Source organism: Sciurus vulgaris (assembly GCF_902686455.1).
Source record: "Sciurus vulgaris genome assembly, chromosome: 2".
NCBI classification, from domain to species: domain Eukaryota; kingdom Metazoa; phylum Chordata; class Mammalia; order Rodentia; family Sciuridae; genus Sciurus; species Sciurus vulgaris.
In genome coordinates, this window is record NC_136462.1 from 204,146,716 (window position 1) to 204,165,792 (window position 19,077).

General features: G+C 60.0%; 3 protein-coding genes across 8 annotated transcripts in view; 1 reads left to right on the forward strand and 2 right to left on the reverse strand.

Moving 5' to 3' along the window:
- Window positions 1–743: 743 nt before the first annotated feature.
- RGS19 (regulator of G protein signaling 19) lies at window positions 744–4,700 on the reverse strand. Of its 2 annotated transcripts, XM_079129466.1 has the most exons (6): window positions 3,758–4,700; window positions 3,203–3,300; window positions 2,905–3,026; window positions 1,617–1,691; window positions 1,306–1,540; window positions 744–1,233 (listed from the first exon to the last, which is right to left on the reverse strand). In XM_079129466.1, the coding sequence occupies exons 1-6, from the start codon at window positions 3,849–3,851 to the stop codon at window positions 1,042–1,044; spliced, it is 816 nt and encodes a 271-aa protein (XP_078985592.1). In that variant the 5' UTR covers window positions 3,852–4,700; the 3' UTR covers window positions 744–1,041. The 2 variants fall into 2 exon arrangements, with proteins under 2 accessions (XP_078985592.1, XP_078985593.1); XM_079129467.1 differs by lacking the exons at window positions 2,905–3,026; window positions 3,758–4,700.
- A 2,289-nt stretch (window positions 4,701–6,989) lies between these two features.
- LKAAEAR1 (LKAAEAR motif containing 1) lies at window positions 6,990–11,324 on the reverse strand. Of its 2 annotated transcripts, XM_079120859.1 has the most exons (4): window positions 10,238–10,332; window positions 9,075–9,464; window positions 8,837–8,959; window positions 8,571–8,762 (listed from the first exon to the last, which is right to left on the reverse strand). In XM_079120859.1, exons 1-4 carry the CDS (start codon window positions 10,295–10,297, stop codon window positions 8,703–8,705), a joined length of 633 nt encoding a protein of 210 aa, XP_078976985.1. In that variant the 5' UTR covers window positions 10,298–10,332; the 3' UTR covers window positions 8,571–8,702. The 2 variants fall into 2 exon arrangements, with proteins under 2 accessions (XP_078976984.1, XP_078976985.1); XM_079120858.1 differs by lacking the exon at window positions 10,238–10,332 and adding an exon at window positions 10,351–11,324 and having other exon boundaries at window positions 6,990–8,959.
- A 1,903-nt stretch (window positions 11,325–13,227) lies between these two features.
- OPRL1 (opioid related nociceptin receptor 1) overlaps window positions 13,228–19,077 on the forward strand; it is a 10,761-nt gene continuing 4,911 nt past the window's right edge. Inside the window, exons 1-2 of one of the 4 annotated variants that reach the window (XM_079127405.1) lie at window positions 13,229–13,476; window positions 13,959–14,200. In XM_079127405.1, coding sequence (XP_078983531.1) covers window positions 13,968–14,200 — 233 coding nt within the window. In that variant the 5' untranslated portion in view covers window positions 13,229–13,476; window positions 13,959–13,967. Of the gene's footprint in view, window positions 14,220–19,077 lie in introns of all 4 variants that reach the window. The other 3 variants (XM_079127404.1, XM_079127403.1, XM_079127407.1) reach the window with 3 other exon arrangements.

Consider the following 19,077-nt stretch of genomic DNA (forward strand, 5'->3'; position numbering starts at 1 on the left):
TTGGAGAGATCACCTGTGCCAGGAGGCTAGGATGCTGGGGTGGTGCTGCCTCTCCTGAGTGCCTTGGGGCAGGGCCCACCAACCTGGCTGTGTGGGCAGGTGGGGAGGGGGCCTTGTGCACACAGAAAACTCAGGGTCCCATGTGAGGCCTTGGTTAGATTGCCCTGCTAAGCATCCACCCACCTTCAGGCATGGGCAGCCAGAGCCCAGTCCCCTCTTCTGGACAGCTTGTCCCACCCTGCCTCCACTTGGGGAGACAGAATCCAGTTCACCTCAGCAGAGTGGGGTCTTGGCCCTGGGCTGATTCCAGCTTGAAGTCACTGAAACTCTCAGAAATTCAGAGGAATGAGGTGATGCTTCAAGGGGCCTCATAGATGAAGACAACATTATGACCAGCGCCAAGGGACTCTTGGGAAGGCTGCCTCCTTAGTGCCCAGCCCCTCTGGGAGATATGTGATACCTACCAGGGACTCCTGTTTATTAGCAGTCTGTGTCAGCTCAAGCCTGATCCTGCTTCAGGGCTCAGGAGGTAGAGGCCAGGTCTGGAGCCCACCTGGGTGAGGCTGAGCACAGCCAGTAGAGGCCACTGCTGTGGGGAGGGTCTGTGGGAATAGTTAAGGATGATCCCTCATTCTCCAGTCTCTACCCAAAGTGGGCATAAATAGAGGCTTCTGTTTCAACAACACCTTCGAGAAATAAGATCTACTTTTGGGGGATGGAGGAATGGAGATAAATATGAAAACTTTCTTTTTTTTCCCTTCTTGGTAAAACATACAGTAAGGAGATATTCCCAGGTTTAGAGTTCATGAATATATAAAATATATTCAGGTCCTGTCACTTGAACCTGGTTCTGGGTCTGGTTCTGCAGTGCAGGCAGCTCAAGTAGGAGGGTCTCCTGCTACAAACAAGAGACCCCTTCCAGGCAGCAGCAGGTGGTGAGTGGCGGAGCCGGGGGTGTAGACCCTGGGCCAGCGGTGTGGGGACCACTGGTGTGAGCCGAGTCTGCCCACCAGAGGGTGGAGCTCCTGTGCCGTGTGGGACCTATGCCTCAGAAGAGGACTGTGGGGCCCCCCGGAGCAGCAGGGTGCGGTAGGCCGGGGAGCTGAGGAAGCGAGGGTAGGAGTCGCGGTGCATGAGCGTGTAGATCTGCAGCTGTGCGTCGTCGAATGTGTGTGCAGACGGCTCCTGCATCTTCCTGTTGATGCCCTCCCGCACTCGGGAGTCCAGGCTCACCTGCGGGACGGGGCACGGAGGTCAGGGGCACCCTCCCCAGGCCACCCCGACCTGTGCTGGCAGCTGGCGCACCTCCTTGGGGGACAGGATGGATACGTAGTCCTCGTAGATGAGCCGCGCCTTCTCGTCCACCACGTGCTGGTTGGCCTCTGCCTTCAGCTCCTCACAGGCCAGCCAGAAGAGCATGTTCTCCTCACTGTACTCTGTGCGCAGGAAGGCGCGGAACACGCTGCGGCCCACAGGGCTGTGCATCAGCTTGTCGAAGGACTGTGCCCAACTCTGCACCTCCTCAGGACTTGGGGGGGCGCTGTGGGCAGGGTCAGAGCATGTTAGGCCTGACCCTTGTGCCCCCCACCCCAGGTGTCCCCAGAGGCAGAACTCACCAGGTGTCACAGCTGGGAAGGGGCTGCAGCTTGTTTTCCCGTGAGGCTTGCCATGCTCGTCGCCGCTCCTGGTTCCTGGCAGCACAGAGGAAGGTGGCGCTGCCCTGGGCACCTGGGGCCTCCACATGTGCTGCCATAGCCTCCTGGCCTTGGCACGTGAGCAAGCATGATGGGTGCCTGGCACACGTGGTCTGCTGCAGGGAGCGTGGTCCCTAGCATTGGCCCTTTTCCACACCTCCTGGTCCCCCCGACTGAATCCACTCATACAGGCTGATGTCCAGGCTATAGTACCCAGGCCACGGCCCTCTTCTTCCTGGTTAGTAGTCTGACCATCTGTCCTTGGAGGACTCCTTAGCTCCTTCCCTTACCTGGCTTAACGGCCAGGACCTAGGGCTCCTCAGCCTGACCTCTGTCTGTCCTTTTTTGAAGAGGCCACAGCAGTGTGAACTGCTGGCTGGTGCATGGTCAGAACCCTCAGCCTGTGTGTCTGCGTCTGTCTGATCTGCCTCCTGACGCTGGCTCCAAGGGGTCCACTTTGTCAGTGCTAGCCCCAAGGTTGTGCCCAGTCAACTGCTGCATTGTGGGACAGACATCTAAAGCCCAGAGTTCTAGACAGCACTGAGTTCCTACCACATCCTGCTTCTCCGTAGCTGCAGCCCCCACCCTGTCCTGTCCCTTGAATTCATGGCTGAGCTCCCAGCAAGCCCCAGCCATCCACGCCCCTTGCCTGAACCTGCCTTGCTGCTCACTGTCTAGCACACTCTATTGGGTCCCCAATCCTTAGGTCAGCCAGGCCTCTGCAAGGGCCATGTCCTCTAGCTTCTCTACACACCTAAGGAAATACCACTCAGAGGCCTCACTGCTTCCCTCATGCAGCTACCCAGACCCCAGCACCCTTGTGCCCTAGGACTGGCTGTGGGTCTCTGCTCAAGTGTGCCCGACTGCACGGTCTGGGCCTGCTGTGCTCCTCCGTGGCCCCTAAGGTGTTGCTGGGCTGGCTCACAGAGGCACTGATGGCGTGTGCGGAGTGTATGAGCTCCCATGTGCATGCAGCATGCCTGGTCTTGCACATGGGCAGCCCTTGGTACACTAGGCACAGGAGTCACATGAAGCTCCTTGGGGGCCTGGGTGCCAGCCACCAGGGCCCAGCAGTCGTGGGACAGGACAAAGCTTTAGGGTGGAAAGGGCCAGCTGCCCACAGGTGACACCATGGAGCTACCAGTCAGTTCCTGGAGCATGGCCCTGGATTTGGCCCCTCTCAGTGAACTGCCCCCCCAGGCCCACATACCAGGAGCAGCTGCAGCAGCAACACCAGCACAAACAGCAGGGGTTGCGGCTGGGGGCCGCCGGGGGGGCCACATCATGGCTGGACATTGAGGGGGGCCTGTCCGCCTCCTCTGGCCCTGTGTGCTGGGAAAGATGGGGCTGCCTCAGCCTCCAGGGCAGAACCCACTGGACCCTGCATCTGGCTATGCTCCCAAGGGCATAGGCCTCAGCACCCAGATGCCCTGGAGATTCTCCCAGCTCCTCTCCCTGCTTGCCCCCACCCCCAGGGGGGAGGCAGAGGTGAGAAGGAAGTGGCTTACCTGCTTCTCAGCCTCATGCGGGGTGGGCATGGGTGAGTGGAAGGGACTGCCCAGGCTCTGTGGTGCCAGCTCCAGGACCTTCACCACAGCCTGGGGGCCTAGGGAAAGGGGCCAGGGTCACGAAGCACATATGACTCTGGCCCCTGCCTAGTCCTTGGGGGAGGTCCTAGAAGATGTGCCCCCTTCCAGAGTTCTTACCTCCAGCCCCGGTTTACACAGGGCCAGGAGGCAGACCCAGGTCAGTGAAGAAGGGACTGCAGCAACCACTGGCTTCTACTCTAGGCTGGGCCCCAAATGAGGCACCCACAGGAGGTTCCAGGACACCCCCATCTGCTCAGTCTCTGGGAAACCGGAAGCCTGGGTTCCTCTTTCTGGGTTTCCGGCTCCTTGCCCCTCCCAAGGGGGCTGGGGCTTGAGGCTGAGGCATAGTGTGGGGGGATGTCAGACATTTGGATCTACTTCTTCCAGTGAGGGTCTTTCTGCCCAGACTCTGGTGTGGGGGTGGGGGCAGAGCTGCTCCCCACCAAAAGGGGCTCAGAGGACTGACCTACTCACCTGGGACTTGGCCAGAGGGGCAGCTAGGCCTGCAGCATTGAGGACGTGATTGGGACTTGAGGCTAGGCTTCTTGAGGATATGGGAGTGGAGCATGCACTGATGAGGAGGAATGTGTATGGAGAAACAAGGTTCCTTGGTCCTTGCTGCCTCTCACACCTCCCTTCCAACACCCTGGATTCTCTGTCCCTCCCTGCCCAGCACTTTCAGGCTGCAGAAACTGCAGGGTGTGTGAGCCAGGGAAGAAGCATCAGCTTCTGGGGGCATCAGCTCCCCAGGTGGACCACCAGTGGGATGTGCAGGGAGCTCACCCCCGCCCAGGGGCAATGGAGCGACGTGGCCAATCAGAGGCCTGGAGGAAGTTTTGAAAGCCTTACCCCCATTTGCCTGTGCCCACCTCTGTCCAGGTCAGGGCAACCAGGCCTCCAGCCTGCTTTTCACATCCGACACCCTCCCTTTTAGTGGCCAAGGGGCTCAGAATCCATCCCACTTAATTTTCTCATTACTTTCCATCCACCTGCTGCTCCTTCCCCAGGCTGTGGCCTTTTATTATGGTGTTCGGGATTGAACCCAGGGCCTTGTGCATGCAAGACAAGCACTCTACCAACTGAGCTATATCCCCAGTCCCAGGTTGTGGCCTTTTAATACTGTTTCTGCCTGTATTGGCCTCTTTGAGCCTCCCAGGGCCCTGTACGTGCTGACAATAGGTGACAGCACCCCCGCGATCTGCACACTGGGGCCCTGGTCCCCCACGACCTGCCTGGCTGATAGGGACACAGAATAGCTGCAGCTGGACTTCCCTGGGGCGCCAAGTTTCTAGGGAAAGAAAGGGCACGCCACTGGAGTCTGGCACACCCAGAGCCCTCCACATTCTGCCTGCAGACTCTCTTCAGGCTCCACTCCCTAACTGGAGAAGGGGGTGTCTGTGGTGCCCAGCCGGGGTGTCTGTGGTGCCCAGCCTGGGTGCCGGGGACCTGGTTTCCTCCCAGGCAGACGCTGGACCTGACTCCCTTTGCAGGCCAGCTGGAACCACCTGTCCCCAGAGTGTCCACAGTGCCCTGGGCCACCACCTGTCCTTCCTGCAGGGTACATGGCCTGCATTAGGGTCCTTTGGCTCCTCATCCTGGCATTGGGGGCCTCCTCCCTCTTCCCCAGCCCCCGGGGCTTTGACCCCAAGACTGGCTGGGAGAGGCCAGGCAGGCAGCAAGTCTGGTCTCTGGGGACAGAGGATCCCTGGGGAGTGGCTGCTGTTCTGCTCCACAGAAGGAAAAAGAACGTCTGCAGCCTGCCCAGGCCAAAAAAAGAATAAAAAACGTGACAATCTCAGAAAACAATGTCGAAACCTTTGGGAGGGGGCTAACAGGGTCCCATACCCTGCCCAGTACCTTTCCTATCTGCCGCTGCCTCAAATGGCCCCCTCCAAGGCAGGCCAGGCCTCCCAGCCTTGGTGACCCTCACTCCCCACCCACCTCCCTCGCCTAGCCTCTGTTGGAGGGGTGGTCTGGAGGAACCTATCTCCTCCTCAGGGCCCCTTCCTCCAGTCTCTGACGCCCCCACCCCTCCCTTAAAAAACTCGCCATGGCGCCCCACTCACCGGCGACCAGAGGCGAGGTGGGGGGCGGGGGGCCGGATTCGGTCTGGCCCCACCCTGACTGTGGAAGGGGCGTGCTCCGCAGCCGTGGGACTAAGTCAGACGGCAGGGGGTGCTCCCGCGGCGTTCCGTTCCGGAAGGGGGCTGGCGCGGGGCCCCGCTCGGCTGGGACCGGGGGGCGCAGCGCCTCCCCTGCGACTCTCCAAGAGGAGCGGCTGCTGGACCCAACGGGTGGGGCAGACGCCGACGGGGTGTCGTGTCGAGTCCCGCCCCGCCCCTCCCCACCAGGCTCGGGGGGCGGGAGACGCGGAAACCTGGGTTCTTCCGGCCCCGACCTTTGAGCAATCACTTCCCCAGGTTCCGAGCTGCAGAAAAAGGGGAACCCTGCCGCGGTGCCCCCTCCCCCACGCGCGGGGGCTGGGCTCTGGTCCCACGGCAGCCCAGGTCCACGTGCGCGAGACGGGGCAGTGCCCTCGCCGGCTGCGATGCTCCCGCCCGCCCCGCCGCCCGCCGTCCGGCGCCGCGCGCGCACCCACCGCCGCGCTCCCGCGCTTCCCCGCCGCCGCCGCCCGCGCGCTCCGAGGTCCGGCGGGCCGCCGGGGAGGGGGCGCGGGAGCAGTGCGCAGGCGCCTGGCGGCACTTCCCCAAAGCCAGGGGCCGGGACTTCCTTGAGCCGGTAGGCGCGGGCCCGCCCAGCGCGCTGCGCCCCGCCCAGCCCCCCGCTCCCTGCGCCCCGCGCCCCACCCGCCCGCACCGCGGAGCTGAGTGGCCCGGGCCTTGAGGCGTGCAGAGCGAGGCCGGAGCGGGCGCCCGCTCTGCTCAACGTGGCTCTTCTGGCCTTTTCATTCATGCGGGCATCCAGCGCAGGGCAGGAGAGCCCGGGCCCCACGTGCGACTTGGCCTCTGGGGGTAGTTTTGCCCTGCCCGGCCAACCCCTCGCCTGAGTCTCTTCTGTAAAATGAGGTCGAGAGCCTGTCACCGTGTGGTGGAACTTCTCTAGAAAGGAGGGAGATTCCTGTGCTGCAGGATGGGTACTGTGGTGCAGGTTCTTGCATCCAGAGTGATACACAATGTCTGGTGGGATCTGGCCGAATCCTGCCCTGCTGCTCCTTCAAGCTGCCCCAAGATATTCTGAAGCTTAAAGCTCCACTGTCCCCTTTGTCACCAACGCCTTGTCCGTTTGGCACGCTCTCCTGGTCCTTTTATAAGCGGGTACAGATGTGGGCCCAGCATGCTTTGGCCCTATCGGGTTAGCCCTGACCCTGCTCTGGAAATGGTCTGCAGAGTGTTTTTGATCTCCCTGGGCTGCTAGGCTCCTGCCCTGCCTAGTGTAGGCAGGCAACCTGGCCAGCTCCAAGTTTTGGGGTCCTGTGCACAAGTGCACAGTGTGTGTAGGACTCTGAGAAGCAAAGGAAGTGGAGACCTCGCCGGAGCTTTTCATTCCATTGGCAGGTCTGGGCTCCTCTGTATGCCAGGTAGTGCACCAGACACACACTGGCTTGGACCTAATGGCTGGGGGCCCAGGTGGGGGGTGGGGGGCAGACAAGAAATGGCTGGGTAAGTGCTGGGAGGGTGGAGGAGGGCAGGCACTGCATGGTGCTCAGGGAGCCTGACTGAGCCCAGAACAGCTGGGTGGCCATGCTGCCTGCAGTGCTGTGCGCCCTGGTGATTTAACCCAGGAATGCTCTGGCTGCCTTGTTTTTAAAAAAATTTTATAGTTGTTGATGGATCTTTATTTTATTCATTCATTTACATGTGGTGCTGAGAATTGAACCCAGTGCCTCACACATGCTAGGCAAGCGCTCTATCACAGAGCCACAACCCAGCCCCTCTGGCTATCATGTTATTGGGCCAAAGTAGGACAGAGGACAGGAAACCCATTTGGATGGAGGCAGCTGCTGCTTTAGCCTAGACACCAGTCCTGAGGGGTAGTTGTAGGTAAGGACTGGGAGGCCCTGCAGAGATGTCCAGCACCTGGTAAAGGCCACATAACTGGCTGATCCTGCAGTGTCATGGCATGGCCTTTCCACTGTAGGGAAATGCAGGTGTGGGCAGCTGACAGTGTGTGGGGGTCCACATACTTTCCTCCCTCTCGGGTCACTCTGTATCCCCTCTTCCTCCATGTCCTCTGACCCCCTCAGGCCTGATCTCCACTCCCTTGGCCTGTGGCCCTTGGCTCAGAGCATCCCCCTAATCCAGGGAGGAGCCCAGGAGAGCTGGGCATGTGGTGATGGAGGTGGAACTTGAACCCAGGACCCTCTGCTCCAGGGCACAAGTCTCCAGCTCCCTCAAGGCAGCAGTTTATTGGGCCTTAACCTGCGGGCTTGGCTCCCCTGTAGAGCTTCTGCAGGTAGAAGGGTCCTCTTCCCTAGTGGCCTCAGCAGAGCCAGCTCCTTCCTGGCATGGGGATCAAGGGGTGCCTGGCACAGAGCTTGCAGGTCTTCTTAGGGTATAGGGCTTTATCTGTCTCTGGTCCTTTGTCTTCATTGCCCCTACAAAGCACTCATCAGTTTGGGCACTGCCCCAAGTCCCTGAGCAGCCCCATGGTGCCCACCTTCAACATGAAGACATGGAGGTCAGAGAAGTGATGAAATGATACGTGACTTTATCAACCAGACAAGATCCTCCTAGTCACTCAGTACATCCTCAGAGACAAGAGCTTGGCGTGCAAACTGCAGGGAGCTCGACTGGCAGCGCCCAGGGCTGACTGTCATCCTGAGACACAGACTGTTTTCTGAGGCCGACATCAGGATACAGAGATGGTCTCCCCTTCCCTGTTTGCCCCTGGCCAAGCCCACCATCTCCCTGCTTTCTCCTTCCTCTTGCCTGAGCCTGCCACCATCTCTTTGTCTGTCCCAAGGAGGCCTGCTAACTTGTGAGCTCTGCAGAACCTGGGCTTGGATCAAGGCCCAGGGCAGGAAAGGCCCAGAACAGGTGAAGGCTGGCTTTGGTCTGCAGAATGCAACCCGCCATGGGATGACCCACATTGGGGAGGCAGCCCTGGCTGATGGGGGCGCTGGTGCTGAGTCAGACTCTTCCTCCTGCCCTCCTCCAGGCTGGGGGCCTCCCATGTTCCCAGCTCCCAACGCACCCGTTGCCTGATGGGGCAGGCTGGGATCTGGGGGATAGGAGTGTGCCCTTACTTTGACTCCTGCCAGCTCACATCTTACTTTTTCCGGGAAGTCCCACTCCTATGCCCTGCTGTCTAACTTCGAAAGTTGCGAGAGGCAGCGTTTATATTCCCCTTCCCTTCCCTTCCCTGTGGGGGTTCAGGGAGGCCAACAGAAAGACCAGAGAGTCCTGGGAGAAGAACTTTATGTAAGGCCGAGGGTGCGGGGGCACACTTTGGGTCACTGTCATCGCGGGAAGATGCTGCCATCCACGGTCTCCTCCAGGATGGTCTCCACGCGCCTCCGCTGCGGGGAGAGGGACTGGGGTCGGTGTGGGAGGCGGCGCGGGGTCCTCCCACCCCTCCTGGGTTTGCCAGAACCTCTTGCCGATCCAGAGGGTCCGGAATCCGCGTGGGTTTCAGCTGCGGCGGCAGGAGCGTCTCCAGTCTGATGGCGGCGCGCGCTGAGCCCTGCCGCTGGATCAGGAGCGCAATCTCCTCCGCCTGCCGGCCAGAGCGGGCTGAGCGGCGCGGCGCCCCAGCCGTGCCCACCCTCTGCCCACTCCTCGGCCGGCGCTCTTCCCTAGGGGTGCGCCCCCACCCTCGGTTCCCAGCGCACCCGCATTCGGGTGTAGCGCAGCCGCAGCGCGCGGACTCGTCCGCGAGCCTCGGCTGCCTTGAGGACGCCCAGGAGCCGGTTCCAGCGCTCGCTGGGCAGCTCGCTTTGCGTCCAGGCGCGGGGGTTGGGCATGAGGTACTCCAGCTCCACCGACTCGCGCGGGAAGATGGAGGCGGCCGCGCCCACGTCCTTGAGCAGGTCGCCGAAGAGCAGGTGGCGGTGTCGCTGCGTGGGGCTCATGGCGGCCAGCCCCTCCAACGTCAGGGTCCAGCCTGGCTCGCGGGGCTCGGTCGCGGGCACCCGCGTGGCGCGCCCCTCTCGAGGCCCGCCGCCTGCCGCGCTCTTCCCGGCCGGCTCACTGGCGCACTTCGCAGCGGGGGGCGGCATCCCCTGAGGAGGGAAGGGGGCACCCGACCTGTCCGACCTTCCGACGGGCCCACCGCGCGGTCCAGCTCTGTCCCCGCAACGTTTGTCGCGGCTGCCTTCGCTGCGGTACCTTTTGGCCCCAGCGGATTTTTGAGCAGAGGTCGTGGTCAATCCGCTCAGCCCAGTGGTTGATCCACTGCCTCATGCAATCTGAGAGGACTTCCCGGTCCATTTAGTTTTAGGAATTGCCCTTTCTGCCCCACGGAAGGATTGAACTGAGAAAATGCTGAGACGCCCTCCGTCCATCTCAGGCCTACCTAGGGATGGAGACCACGAGGGACTTCCCTGGGTGAGGCCTGGTGGACCTCCATGATCCCACGTCTGCTGTCACGTGTCAGAAAGTATCCCACTGGAGCCCCAGGGCCTGGTGTGGCCAGGAGCAGTGTGTGGGGAGAAGGTGGATGGCCCAGCTGGTCGGACATGTGTGCATGTGTGGCACCAGGTCTGTGCATGTCTGTGTAGGTGTGCGTGTGCATGCGTGCGTGCGTGTGTTTGGGGGAGTCTCTGTAGCTGTGTGCAGGTGTAAGGGTGCGTGCACGTGCATGGAGGCTTACAGCAGAGTGGACGGCTGACTTGCTTCAGGGAACTCCCCAGCCTCCTGCCTTTCCCCTGTTGGGCCAAAGTGCGGGGAGCAAAGCTCAAGGAAGAGGGGCACAGGGGGAAGGAAACAGCCCAGTGTCCTTCCGACCCCAAAGGAAAACCGCCCCATCTCCCTCTCGGGCCAGGTCCTGGCTCACCGAGGGTCGGGAGCAGAGCCAGGGTCCGCCAGCTCTCCCCAAAAGTCCAGGGTTCCCCATCTGCGCCAGCTGGACAGCCGGGCTGCCCAGCCTCTCGTGCTCACACCACTTACTTTTAGGCGGTTCTTTGTGGGAATCTTCAACTCGGCCTGAATTCTTCTCGCTTGTTTACGCGGTTGCCCGGCAACCCGAGCCTCGCCCCACCCCCTGCCCGGTGGGGGTGGGGTGGGGTGGGCCCCTCACAGCCGAAGTGACCGCTGCACTTTCCAGTCGGTACCATTTCCACAGGAACCAATCTCCCGGGTTTCTGGTGGGAGAGGCCTTTGGGGCTAATTTCTGGGCTCGGGAGCCCAACTGCAACAATACTTTTAAGGCTGAGGTCCTTTCCCCTCTACGTTCCCACCAGGCCACCGTAGACCTTGGGACAGAACTCAGGACCCTTCATCCTGCCCCTGGGTGAAAGGTCCTAGATTTTTATAATCCATTTGTCATTTGTTAATTTTATGATACAGTGACAGTTTCGTTTCTCAGTTTATTAATTCTGCAGTGGTTCATGCATACATCAGGTGTTCACATACTCATCCCACAGTTCAATCAGACTAAGATTAGTGCAGGTTTAATCCAGGGTCTCTTTGTATCTGCATGACTTCCAGGTTCTACCATAACCTGTTCCTAGGTGGGCAGGTGTTGCCTTCTGGAGTTCAGAGCCAGAGCTCCACAGGTGTACCTTCCTGTCCGAGGGGATGCACCTCTGAGCACCCCAGGGGCCTTCTGCATGCTGCCCCACCTTCTGTGTGTGCCTGGACTTCAGCACTGACCTGGTCTGCAGAGGAGGAAGGCACTGTGCAGAGGACCTGGGGAGGCTTCCCTTGGTCCCTCCTCTGGGAGGATGGAGGACAGGGAGCTAGAGAAAGTTCTGTCCTGTGGGAAGGGACTTGTAGCTTTCCCATCGTACAGATAAGGAACATCCATGCTCCCTTCCCCTTCTCCAGCAAGGAACCTCAGAGGGCGTAGTGCCATTCTGGGTTCAGCAGAGGCCTGTGTTTCTGCTGGGAGGAAGGATCTGCAGTCTGGGGCTCAGCCACTGTTAAACAAACTTCAAAATCAAATTATGAATTTTGTTAAATGCCTATAAAATGAAACATCAAATTGAAAAACTGCAACTCAAAACTTTTGTGTTGTACATATATATATATTTTTTTTTTGTGGTGCTGTTTGTGACTTGAACCTGGGGCCTCATGTGTGCTAGGCAAGCTCTCTGTTGTTGAGTGTCATACATACACACATATATACATTTTATAAACCTGATGTCATAAGGCCAAAGTGATTTGTTTTGATGAACACAGAATTGTTAAAATCTTTTTGCTTTTTAAAAATCACAAGTGACTGAGTGTGGCTTGGTGATTGAATGCCCCCATGTGGCCTATGCCCAGGACAGAGCTGGCCAAGTGGGGAAGGGGAGGTAGGAGGAGGAGGACTCTCTGCTGGGGCACTAGGGCTGGTGCCAGGGAGGTGTGTGGGCCCTTTGTAGGTGCTGTGTGCATTCTGGCACCACCTCTGCCCAGATGCAGGTGACACCCCAGCATGGCCTGGTTGGCTCCACAGCAACCTGTGGGCATGCGTTCTGTTCTCATGTGACTTTCGTGTCTTGGGCTGACCATGGTGTCCCTGCATGCTTTGCTTTGCCTGTGTATGACATGTGCATACTCCCACATAACATGTCCCCTGCTGACCCTTGTGTGAGGTATGTGTTCTGTGTCAGATCCTTGTTCTGCCTGAACCCCTCTTGAGGGTCAACTGAGTTCTGGTCAGGGTCAAGAGAAGTTTGCACTGCTGGTTCCCCTTTGTGGGTAAGTAGTCTGCATCCCATTTGCTGGTATGTGTCCCTATGTGTCCCCCAAATGTCCATGTGTTCCCGAGTCTCAGCTGCAGAGGGGATGCAGAGACAAGTCCCAGGGGATGGCTTGGGATGCTGAGTCCTGGGGCTTCTGCTTGCTTTGGGCTCTCCTGATTCCACAGGTATCCTAGCAACACTGCTGCCAGTTGCCTAGCAACCAGGTCCCCATCTTTGGAGAAGAAGTAGGGTCTGGCTGTGTGGAGGGAGGTCGGGCTGTACTTTACAGCCTAGCCTATGAGGAAGAACAACCCCGTGACTGGGTAGGGGCTGGAGATTCAGTGCAGGGGTCACCCACATGGACTTGACCAGTGACCTTTCATCTCAGTGTGCTTGTGACTTCTGTGCTGGCAAGGAGGCAGGTCCACGGGAAAGATTTAGCTGTATGAATGCCAGGGCCCATCTGTGGGACCCAACTGAGAAGGTGCCCTTGGCGTGGCTCCAAGTGACAAGCAGACCTGGGCTTTCCCAACCTGTCAGGTGGACAGGAGTCTCACACTTGTGAGGTTTCACACTCTCGTCTGCTGGAGAGATGTGCATGGCAGCAGCCCTGTGTGCCGGGGAATGTGCTTAGTTGTTCAGGCGTGGTGCACAGTAGGAGCAAGCAACACAGTAGGTGTGGTTTCGGCACTGGGTACTGGGTCCAGGCACTTTCCCGCTCGTTTATGACAAGGCTCTGAACTCTGAGAACTGGCTGGGCTGGGCACTGCTGCCTGCCTGCCACCTGGGGCTCTGCCACCCGTGGGAGCCGTCTGGGGGGTGCTGCTCTGGGCAGGGAGCCATCCCAGGCCGTGCCTGCATGTGTTGGGGTCCCATGCCTGCTAGTGGGTCTGTCTGTGTGGCCCTGCCTGGGTCTCTGTTCCCGAGTCGTTCTCACCTGTGTCTGAGTTCTGGTCACATCTGCATCTGTGTCTGGCACAGCCATGTTCTGTCTCCTGGCCGGTGCGTGTGTCTGTCAGGTCTGTGGGTCTGTCTCTTCACGTGTGCCCTGATCTCCTGTCTGTTTGCATGTGGTCTGGGGCGCAGGTGGCCCTGGGCGGCGGTCCTCCTTCCAGAACCCCCTCCTCCCGCCTGCGCAGCCCCTCCCGCTCTGGAGCAGCAGCCTCCTCCCCCTCCCCCAGCCCCTGGCTGCCGCGCTGGCTGCACTCGCCCTGCGCGCTGCGTCTAGTCTGGCGTCTGCTGAGAGGTGGCAGCAGAGCTGCAGCCCATCCAGACCCTGCGCTGAGGCAAGGAGCGGCGACCCAGCCCCACTCTGCTCCAGCCTCTCCCTCCATCTGCTTGGAGCTGGGGTCTCCTCAGTCCCCATTCCCAAGGAAGTCGAGGAGGTAGGCCTGAGCTGCTGGAGGTAAGTCGGGGGATCTGCTGAGGCTGCTCTGCAGAGCTGGGAGGGGCAGGAGGAGGCCGTTCTCAGGTTTTCTGGGGCATGTCTCAGGAGCACTAGTGTCCGTGTGTGCATGAGGGTGGTTTGGGTATTTCTTCGTTCATATGTGTGCGTCACATCACCTGTGAACACATGTGACTGTCCCCAAGTCCCTGTGGGCGATGTGTGTCCCCTGCTGGAGTCTGCCAATCAACCCTGAGGTGCCCTTGTGGGCGTGTGTCTCTGTGTTGTGTCCCTGTCTGGGCACATGCCTTCATGCCCCCTGTGTGTCTGCGTGTGCACACAGCCTGTGTCCTTACGTGTGTGCACGTGTGCCTCAGTCACTGGGGGTCTGCGTGCCTACTTGGGCTGCACCTGCTGTGCTGAGTCCGTGTGGGTGTATGCCCTGCACTGTGGTCACTTGTTTCTGTACCCGGTTCCAGGTGTTACACAGAGTGATTTTTCAGGGCAGCAAAATGGAGTCCCTTTTTCCTGGCCCGCTCTGGGAGGTCCTCTACAGCAGCCACCTTCAGGAAAACCTGTCCCTCCTGAGTTCCAACCACAGTGTGCTGCCCCCCCACCTGCTGCTCAATGCCAGCCATGGCTCCTTCCTGCCCCTTGGGCTCAAGGTCACCATCGTGGGGCTTTACCTGGCTGTGTGCATTGGGGGGCTGCTGGGGAATTGCCTCGTCATGTACGTCATCCTCAGGTAGGCTGGGCCCCACAGGGTGTGTGTCTGTGAGTCCTGCACAGTTGCAGAGTGGGAAACTAAGACAGGAGGCTGTTCGGGATGGACCTGAGGAGATGGAGATTTCTTGCCTCCCCATTAAATTCCTTTTCTCCCTGCCCAGTGAGCAGGCCCATCCTGAGGCCCTGGCTGCTTATCCCTTCCCCAGCCCATCTGCCCAGGTAGTGACATCACCACCCAGATCCTGGTCTGAGCTGTGTCCAGCCACCTCTGACCTCAGGAGTTGGCCTCCGAGGTGCTTGCCAGCCTCTCCCACCTGTCTCAGGAGGTGCAGGGCTGGTTCTGGGATGACCTGAAGCCCCCCTCTGACTGAGCTAGGATTTGCTGCTGCCCAGAGATGGGGGAGCTTGGGGGCCACAGGAGGTGCTGGTGCTGGGTGGTTGGGTGGTAGAACAGCTGGGGGTGTGTGGGGGCACTGTGGGGGCATCATGGGGCCACCCTATGGAGGGCAGCAGGGGGTAATGTCCAGTGGAGCCCTGGGCACACATGCAGGCAGAAGGGCGGGATCCCCGGGCTGGGGAGATGAGTGACCTGTGTTCCTCCAGATGGGAGAGGGTTGAGTGGACTGCAGACAGTAGGTGGCGTCTCCAGGAGCCCTGGGGGACTTGAGCAGGACGTCGTGAAACAAGCAAGGTTCTTCCTGGTTCAGGACGTTCTTTCCGACGAGATGAGAGGGAGAGAGGACGCGAGAGAGGGAGGGAGGATGCGAGTGAGGGAGCGAGAGGGCGGGAGAGAGAGGGAGGCGAGAGGCGAGATGCGTGGGCGAGAGAGAGGAGGGCGAGAGGCGCGAGAGACGGCGGGCTAGGGAGGAGGGCGGGCGAGGGCGAGAGGAGCGAGAGTGAGGCGGAGCGAGGGAGAGCGGAGCGGGAGGGAGGGCGGGAGAGGGAGAGAGGGAGAGACGGGAGGAGGCGGGAGGGAGGGCTGAGAGGTGAGGAGGGCGGGATGAGAGAGAGGAGGGAGAGAGGGCGGGCGCGGAGAGAGGGAAGAGAGAGGGAGGGGACGCAGAGGGAGAGAAGAGAGAGGAGAGGGGAGAGAGGAGATGCGGGAGGCGTGAGAGAGCGGAGAGAGAGCGAGAGGGAGAGAGAGAGCGAGAGGGATGAGAGGCGAGGAGCGAGGGATGAGAGATAGAAGGGAGTGGAGAGAGGGAGGAGAAGATGAGAGAGGAGAGGAGAGAGGGGAGCAGAGAGGGAGGGAGAGGAGACGAGAGGCGAGGGAGAGAGGGAAGAGAGAGAGAGAGAGGAGAGAGGGCGAGAGGGAGAGAGGCTGGGACGGGAGAGGAGGCGAGAGAATGAGAAGAGGAAGCGGGAGTAGGAGGAGGAGAGAGGGAGAGAGCGAGGGAGGGGAGAGGAGGAGAGAGGGAGAGAAGAAAGATTTGAGAGAGGAGAAGGAGAGCGAGAGGGAGGGAGAGAGGGAGAGAGGGAGGGGCGGGAAGATGAGAGGAGGAGGAAGAGAGAGAGAGGGAGACGAGAGGAGAGGGGAACGGAAGGGGGAAAGGGGGAGGGAGAGGGAAGAGAGGTAGGGGAGAGAGAGGAGAGAAAGAAGAGAGGAGAGAAGGAGGAGAGGAGGGAGGAGAGGAAGGAGAGAGGTGAGAGAGGGAGGAGGGGTATGGAGAGAAGGAGAGGGGAAGAGAGAAGAGGGAGAGAGAGAGGGGAGGAGAGAGAGGAGGAAGAGGATGGACGATGAGGCGAGAGGAGAGGAAGGATGAGAGGGAAGGATGGGAGAGAGAGGAGGAGAGAAGGAGGAGAGGCGAGAGGGACCGGGAGTGAGGTGAGAGAGAGGAGAAGGAGGAGAGGAGGAGATGAGAGGGAGAGAGAGCGAGGAGATGAGCTGAGATGAGAGATGGGATGCGTAGGAGAGGAGAGGGAGAGAGAGAGGGAGATGAGAAGGACGGAGGAGAGAGAGAGGAGAGAGAGGAGAAGAGAGAGGGAGGAGAAGAGAGAGAGAAGAGAGGAGGAGCGAGAGAAGAGAGGGAGACGAGAGAGAGGAGGGAGATAGGCGAGAGGTATACGAGAGAGGATGAGAGGCAGAGGAGAGGGAGAGGAGAGAAGAGGAGGGAGAGAAGGAGAGAGGGAGAGAGAGGGAGAGAGACAGAGCGAGAGAAGGAGGGACGGAGAGGAGGAGAGAGAGAGCGAGAGAAGGAGGAGGGAGAGAGAAGGAGGGAGGAGAGAGAGAGAGGGAGAGGAAGGAGAGAGGGAAGGGAGATGAGAGATGAGGGAGGAGAAGGAGAAGGAGACGAGAGGGAGGAGATGAGCGAGGGAGAGAGTAGAGGGAGAGGCGAGGGAGAGAGCGAGAGGGGAGAGCAGCGATTGAGAGAGGAAGAGAGAGAGAGAGGGAGAGAAGAAGAGAGAGAGGGAGACGCCGAGGGGAGGGAGCAGGATGGAGGAGAGCGGGAGGAGGGAGCGGAGAGAGGGGATGGAGAGAGAGAGGAGGGACGAGAAGAGAGAGCGGAGTGGAGAGAAGAGGAGAGGGAGGAGTAGATGAGAGAGAGTGGAGAGGAGAAGGAGGAGAGGGAGTAGAGAGGGAGAGAGCGGAGAGGGAGGCGGATGAGAGAGAGAGGGAGAGGGAGGAGACGGGCACCGCGCCGAATGAGGAAAAGAGGAGCGAGAGCGGAGAAGAGGAGAGGGAGAGCGGGAGACCGAGGGAGGGAGAGAGGAGCTAGGGAGAAGGAGAGAGGGAGAGGACGGGGAGGAGAGAGAGAGGGAGAGAGAGGAGGGGAGGAAGAGAGAGGGAGTGAGACGAGAGAGAGAGGAGTGGAGAGGAGAGAGAGAGAGAGAGACGAGAGAGGTGAGGGAGAGAGAGGAGGGCTGGAGAAGGAGAGCGAGAAGAGGAGAGAGGAAGACAGGACTGACGAGAGAGGGGGCGGAGAGAGAAGGACGAGAATAGGGATGCTTGGAGGAGAGAGGTAGAGAGGGGCAGAGAGAGAGCAGAATGAAGGGAAGAGACGAGGAGGAGAGGAGGGGAGAGAGAGGAGGGAGAGAGGGAGAAGGAGAGGAGGAGAGAGAGAGAGGGATGAGAGAGAGAGGGAGGGAGAGAGAGAAGGAGGAGTGACGACGGATGAGAGAGAGAGGGAGAGAGAGGAGAGGGAGAGGAAGAGAATGAGAGGAGGCTTGAGAGAGGAGAGAGAGAGGAGGGAGGAGAGGAGCATGAGACGAGGGAGAGAGAGGAGAGGGAGAGGAGAGAGGAGGCAGAGAGAGAGAGGGAGAGAGAGGAGAGGGAGGGAGAGGAGAGAGGGAGAGAAGGAGAGAGAGGGAGGACGCGGAGAGACGAGACGATGGCGAGAGAAGGGAGAGAGGAGAGAGGAGAGAGAGAAGGAGGAGGAGGAGAGGAAGGGAGAGAGGAGGAGGGAGAGAGAGGTGAGGAGAAGGAGAGAGAGGAGAGAGGGCAGGAGAGAGGAGGAGATGAGAGGAGAGAGGGAGCAGATTGAGGAGAGAGAGGAGGAGAGGAGAGAGGGAGAGAGGATGGAGAGAGAGAGGGAGAGAGGAGACGGAGAGAGAGGAGAGGGAGAGAGAGAAGGGGGAGAGAAGGAGGAAGAGGAGGGAGAAGGGGGGAGAGAGAGAGAGGGAGGAGAGAGAGAGAGGGAGAGAAGGAGAGAGGGAGGGAGGAGAGAGAGAGTGTTGAGGAGAAGGACGAGAGAGGGAGAGAGAGGAGAGGAGAGAGAGAGGGAGAGGATAGAGAGGGAGTGAGAGGGAGAGAGAATGAGGAGAGAGAGGGAGGGAGAGATGAGGGAGAGGAGAGAGGGAGAGAGAGAGGGTAGGGAGAGAGAGCTGGAGAGCGAGGAGAGAGAGAGGGAGAGAGAGGAGAGGGGAGGGAGGAGAGAGAGGAGGGAGACGAAGAGAGAAGGGAGGAGAAGGAGGAGGGAGAGAAGGAGAGGGAGGGAGAGCGGAGAGAGAGAGAGCGGGGGAAGAGAGGGAGTGTTTGAGGTGTGAGGAGTGAGGAGGGAGGAGAGAGGGAGAGGGAGAGAGGAGAGAGATGAGAGAGGGAGAGAGGGAGGAGGGAGAGAGGGAGAGAGGAGAGAGGAGAGAGACGAGAGGAAGAGAGAGAGGAAGAGAGATGAGAGGGAGAGGAGAGAGAGAAGATGAGAGAAGGATATCGAGAGGAGAGCGAGGGAGAGAGAGAGAGAGAGAGGAGCGGGAGAGAGAGAGGAGGGAGAGAGGTGAGAGAGGAGAGGACGAGTAGATGGAAGAGAGGAGAGGGAGGGAGAGAGGAGAGAGGGAGGCGAGAGGAGGAGAGGAGAGAGAGGCAGAGAGAGAGAGGTGGAGGAAGAGATGAGGGACGGGAGAGGAGAGAGAGGAGGAGAGTGAGAGAGGAGACGAGGGAGGAGAGAGAGAGAGGATGGAGAAGCGAGAGGAGAGAGGGCGAGAAGAGAGGGAGGAGATGAGGAGGAGGCGATGAGGAGGCGAGAGAGAGAGGAGGAGAGAGGAGGGAGAGGGGGAGAGAGGAGAGAGGAGAGGGATGGAGGAGGAGCGAGAGGAAGAGAGAGAGAGAGGGGCGAAGAGGAGGAGGAGAGATGAGGGAGGGAGACGGAGAAGAGGAGAGGAGGGAGAGAAGGAGAGAGGGACGAGAGGGAGAGAGAGGGCGTAGAGAGAGGGAGGCATAGAGAGAGAGGAAGAGAGAGAGGAGAGGGAGAGGAGAGGCGGAGAGAAGGAGAGAGAGTGAGGGGAGCGAGGGAGAGGGAGGAGGGAGATGAGAGAGGGAGGGAGAGAGGGAGAGAGGGAGAGAGGGAGAGAGGGAGAGAGAGAGGGGAGGGAGAGAGGGAGAGGAGAGAGGAGAGGCAGAGAGAGAGAGGAGAGAGGGAGGGGAGAGAGGTGAGGGAGAGAGGGAGAGAGGAAGAGGGAGGA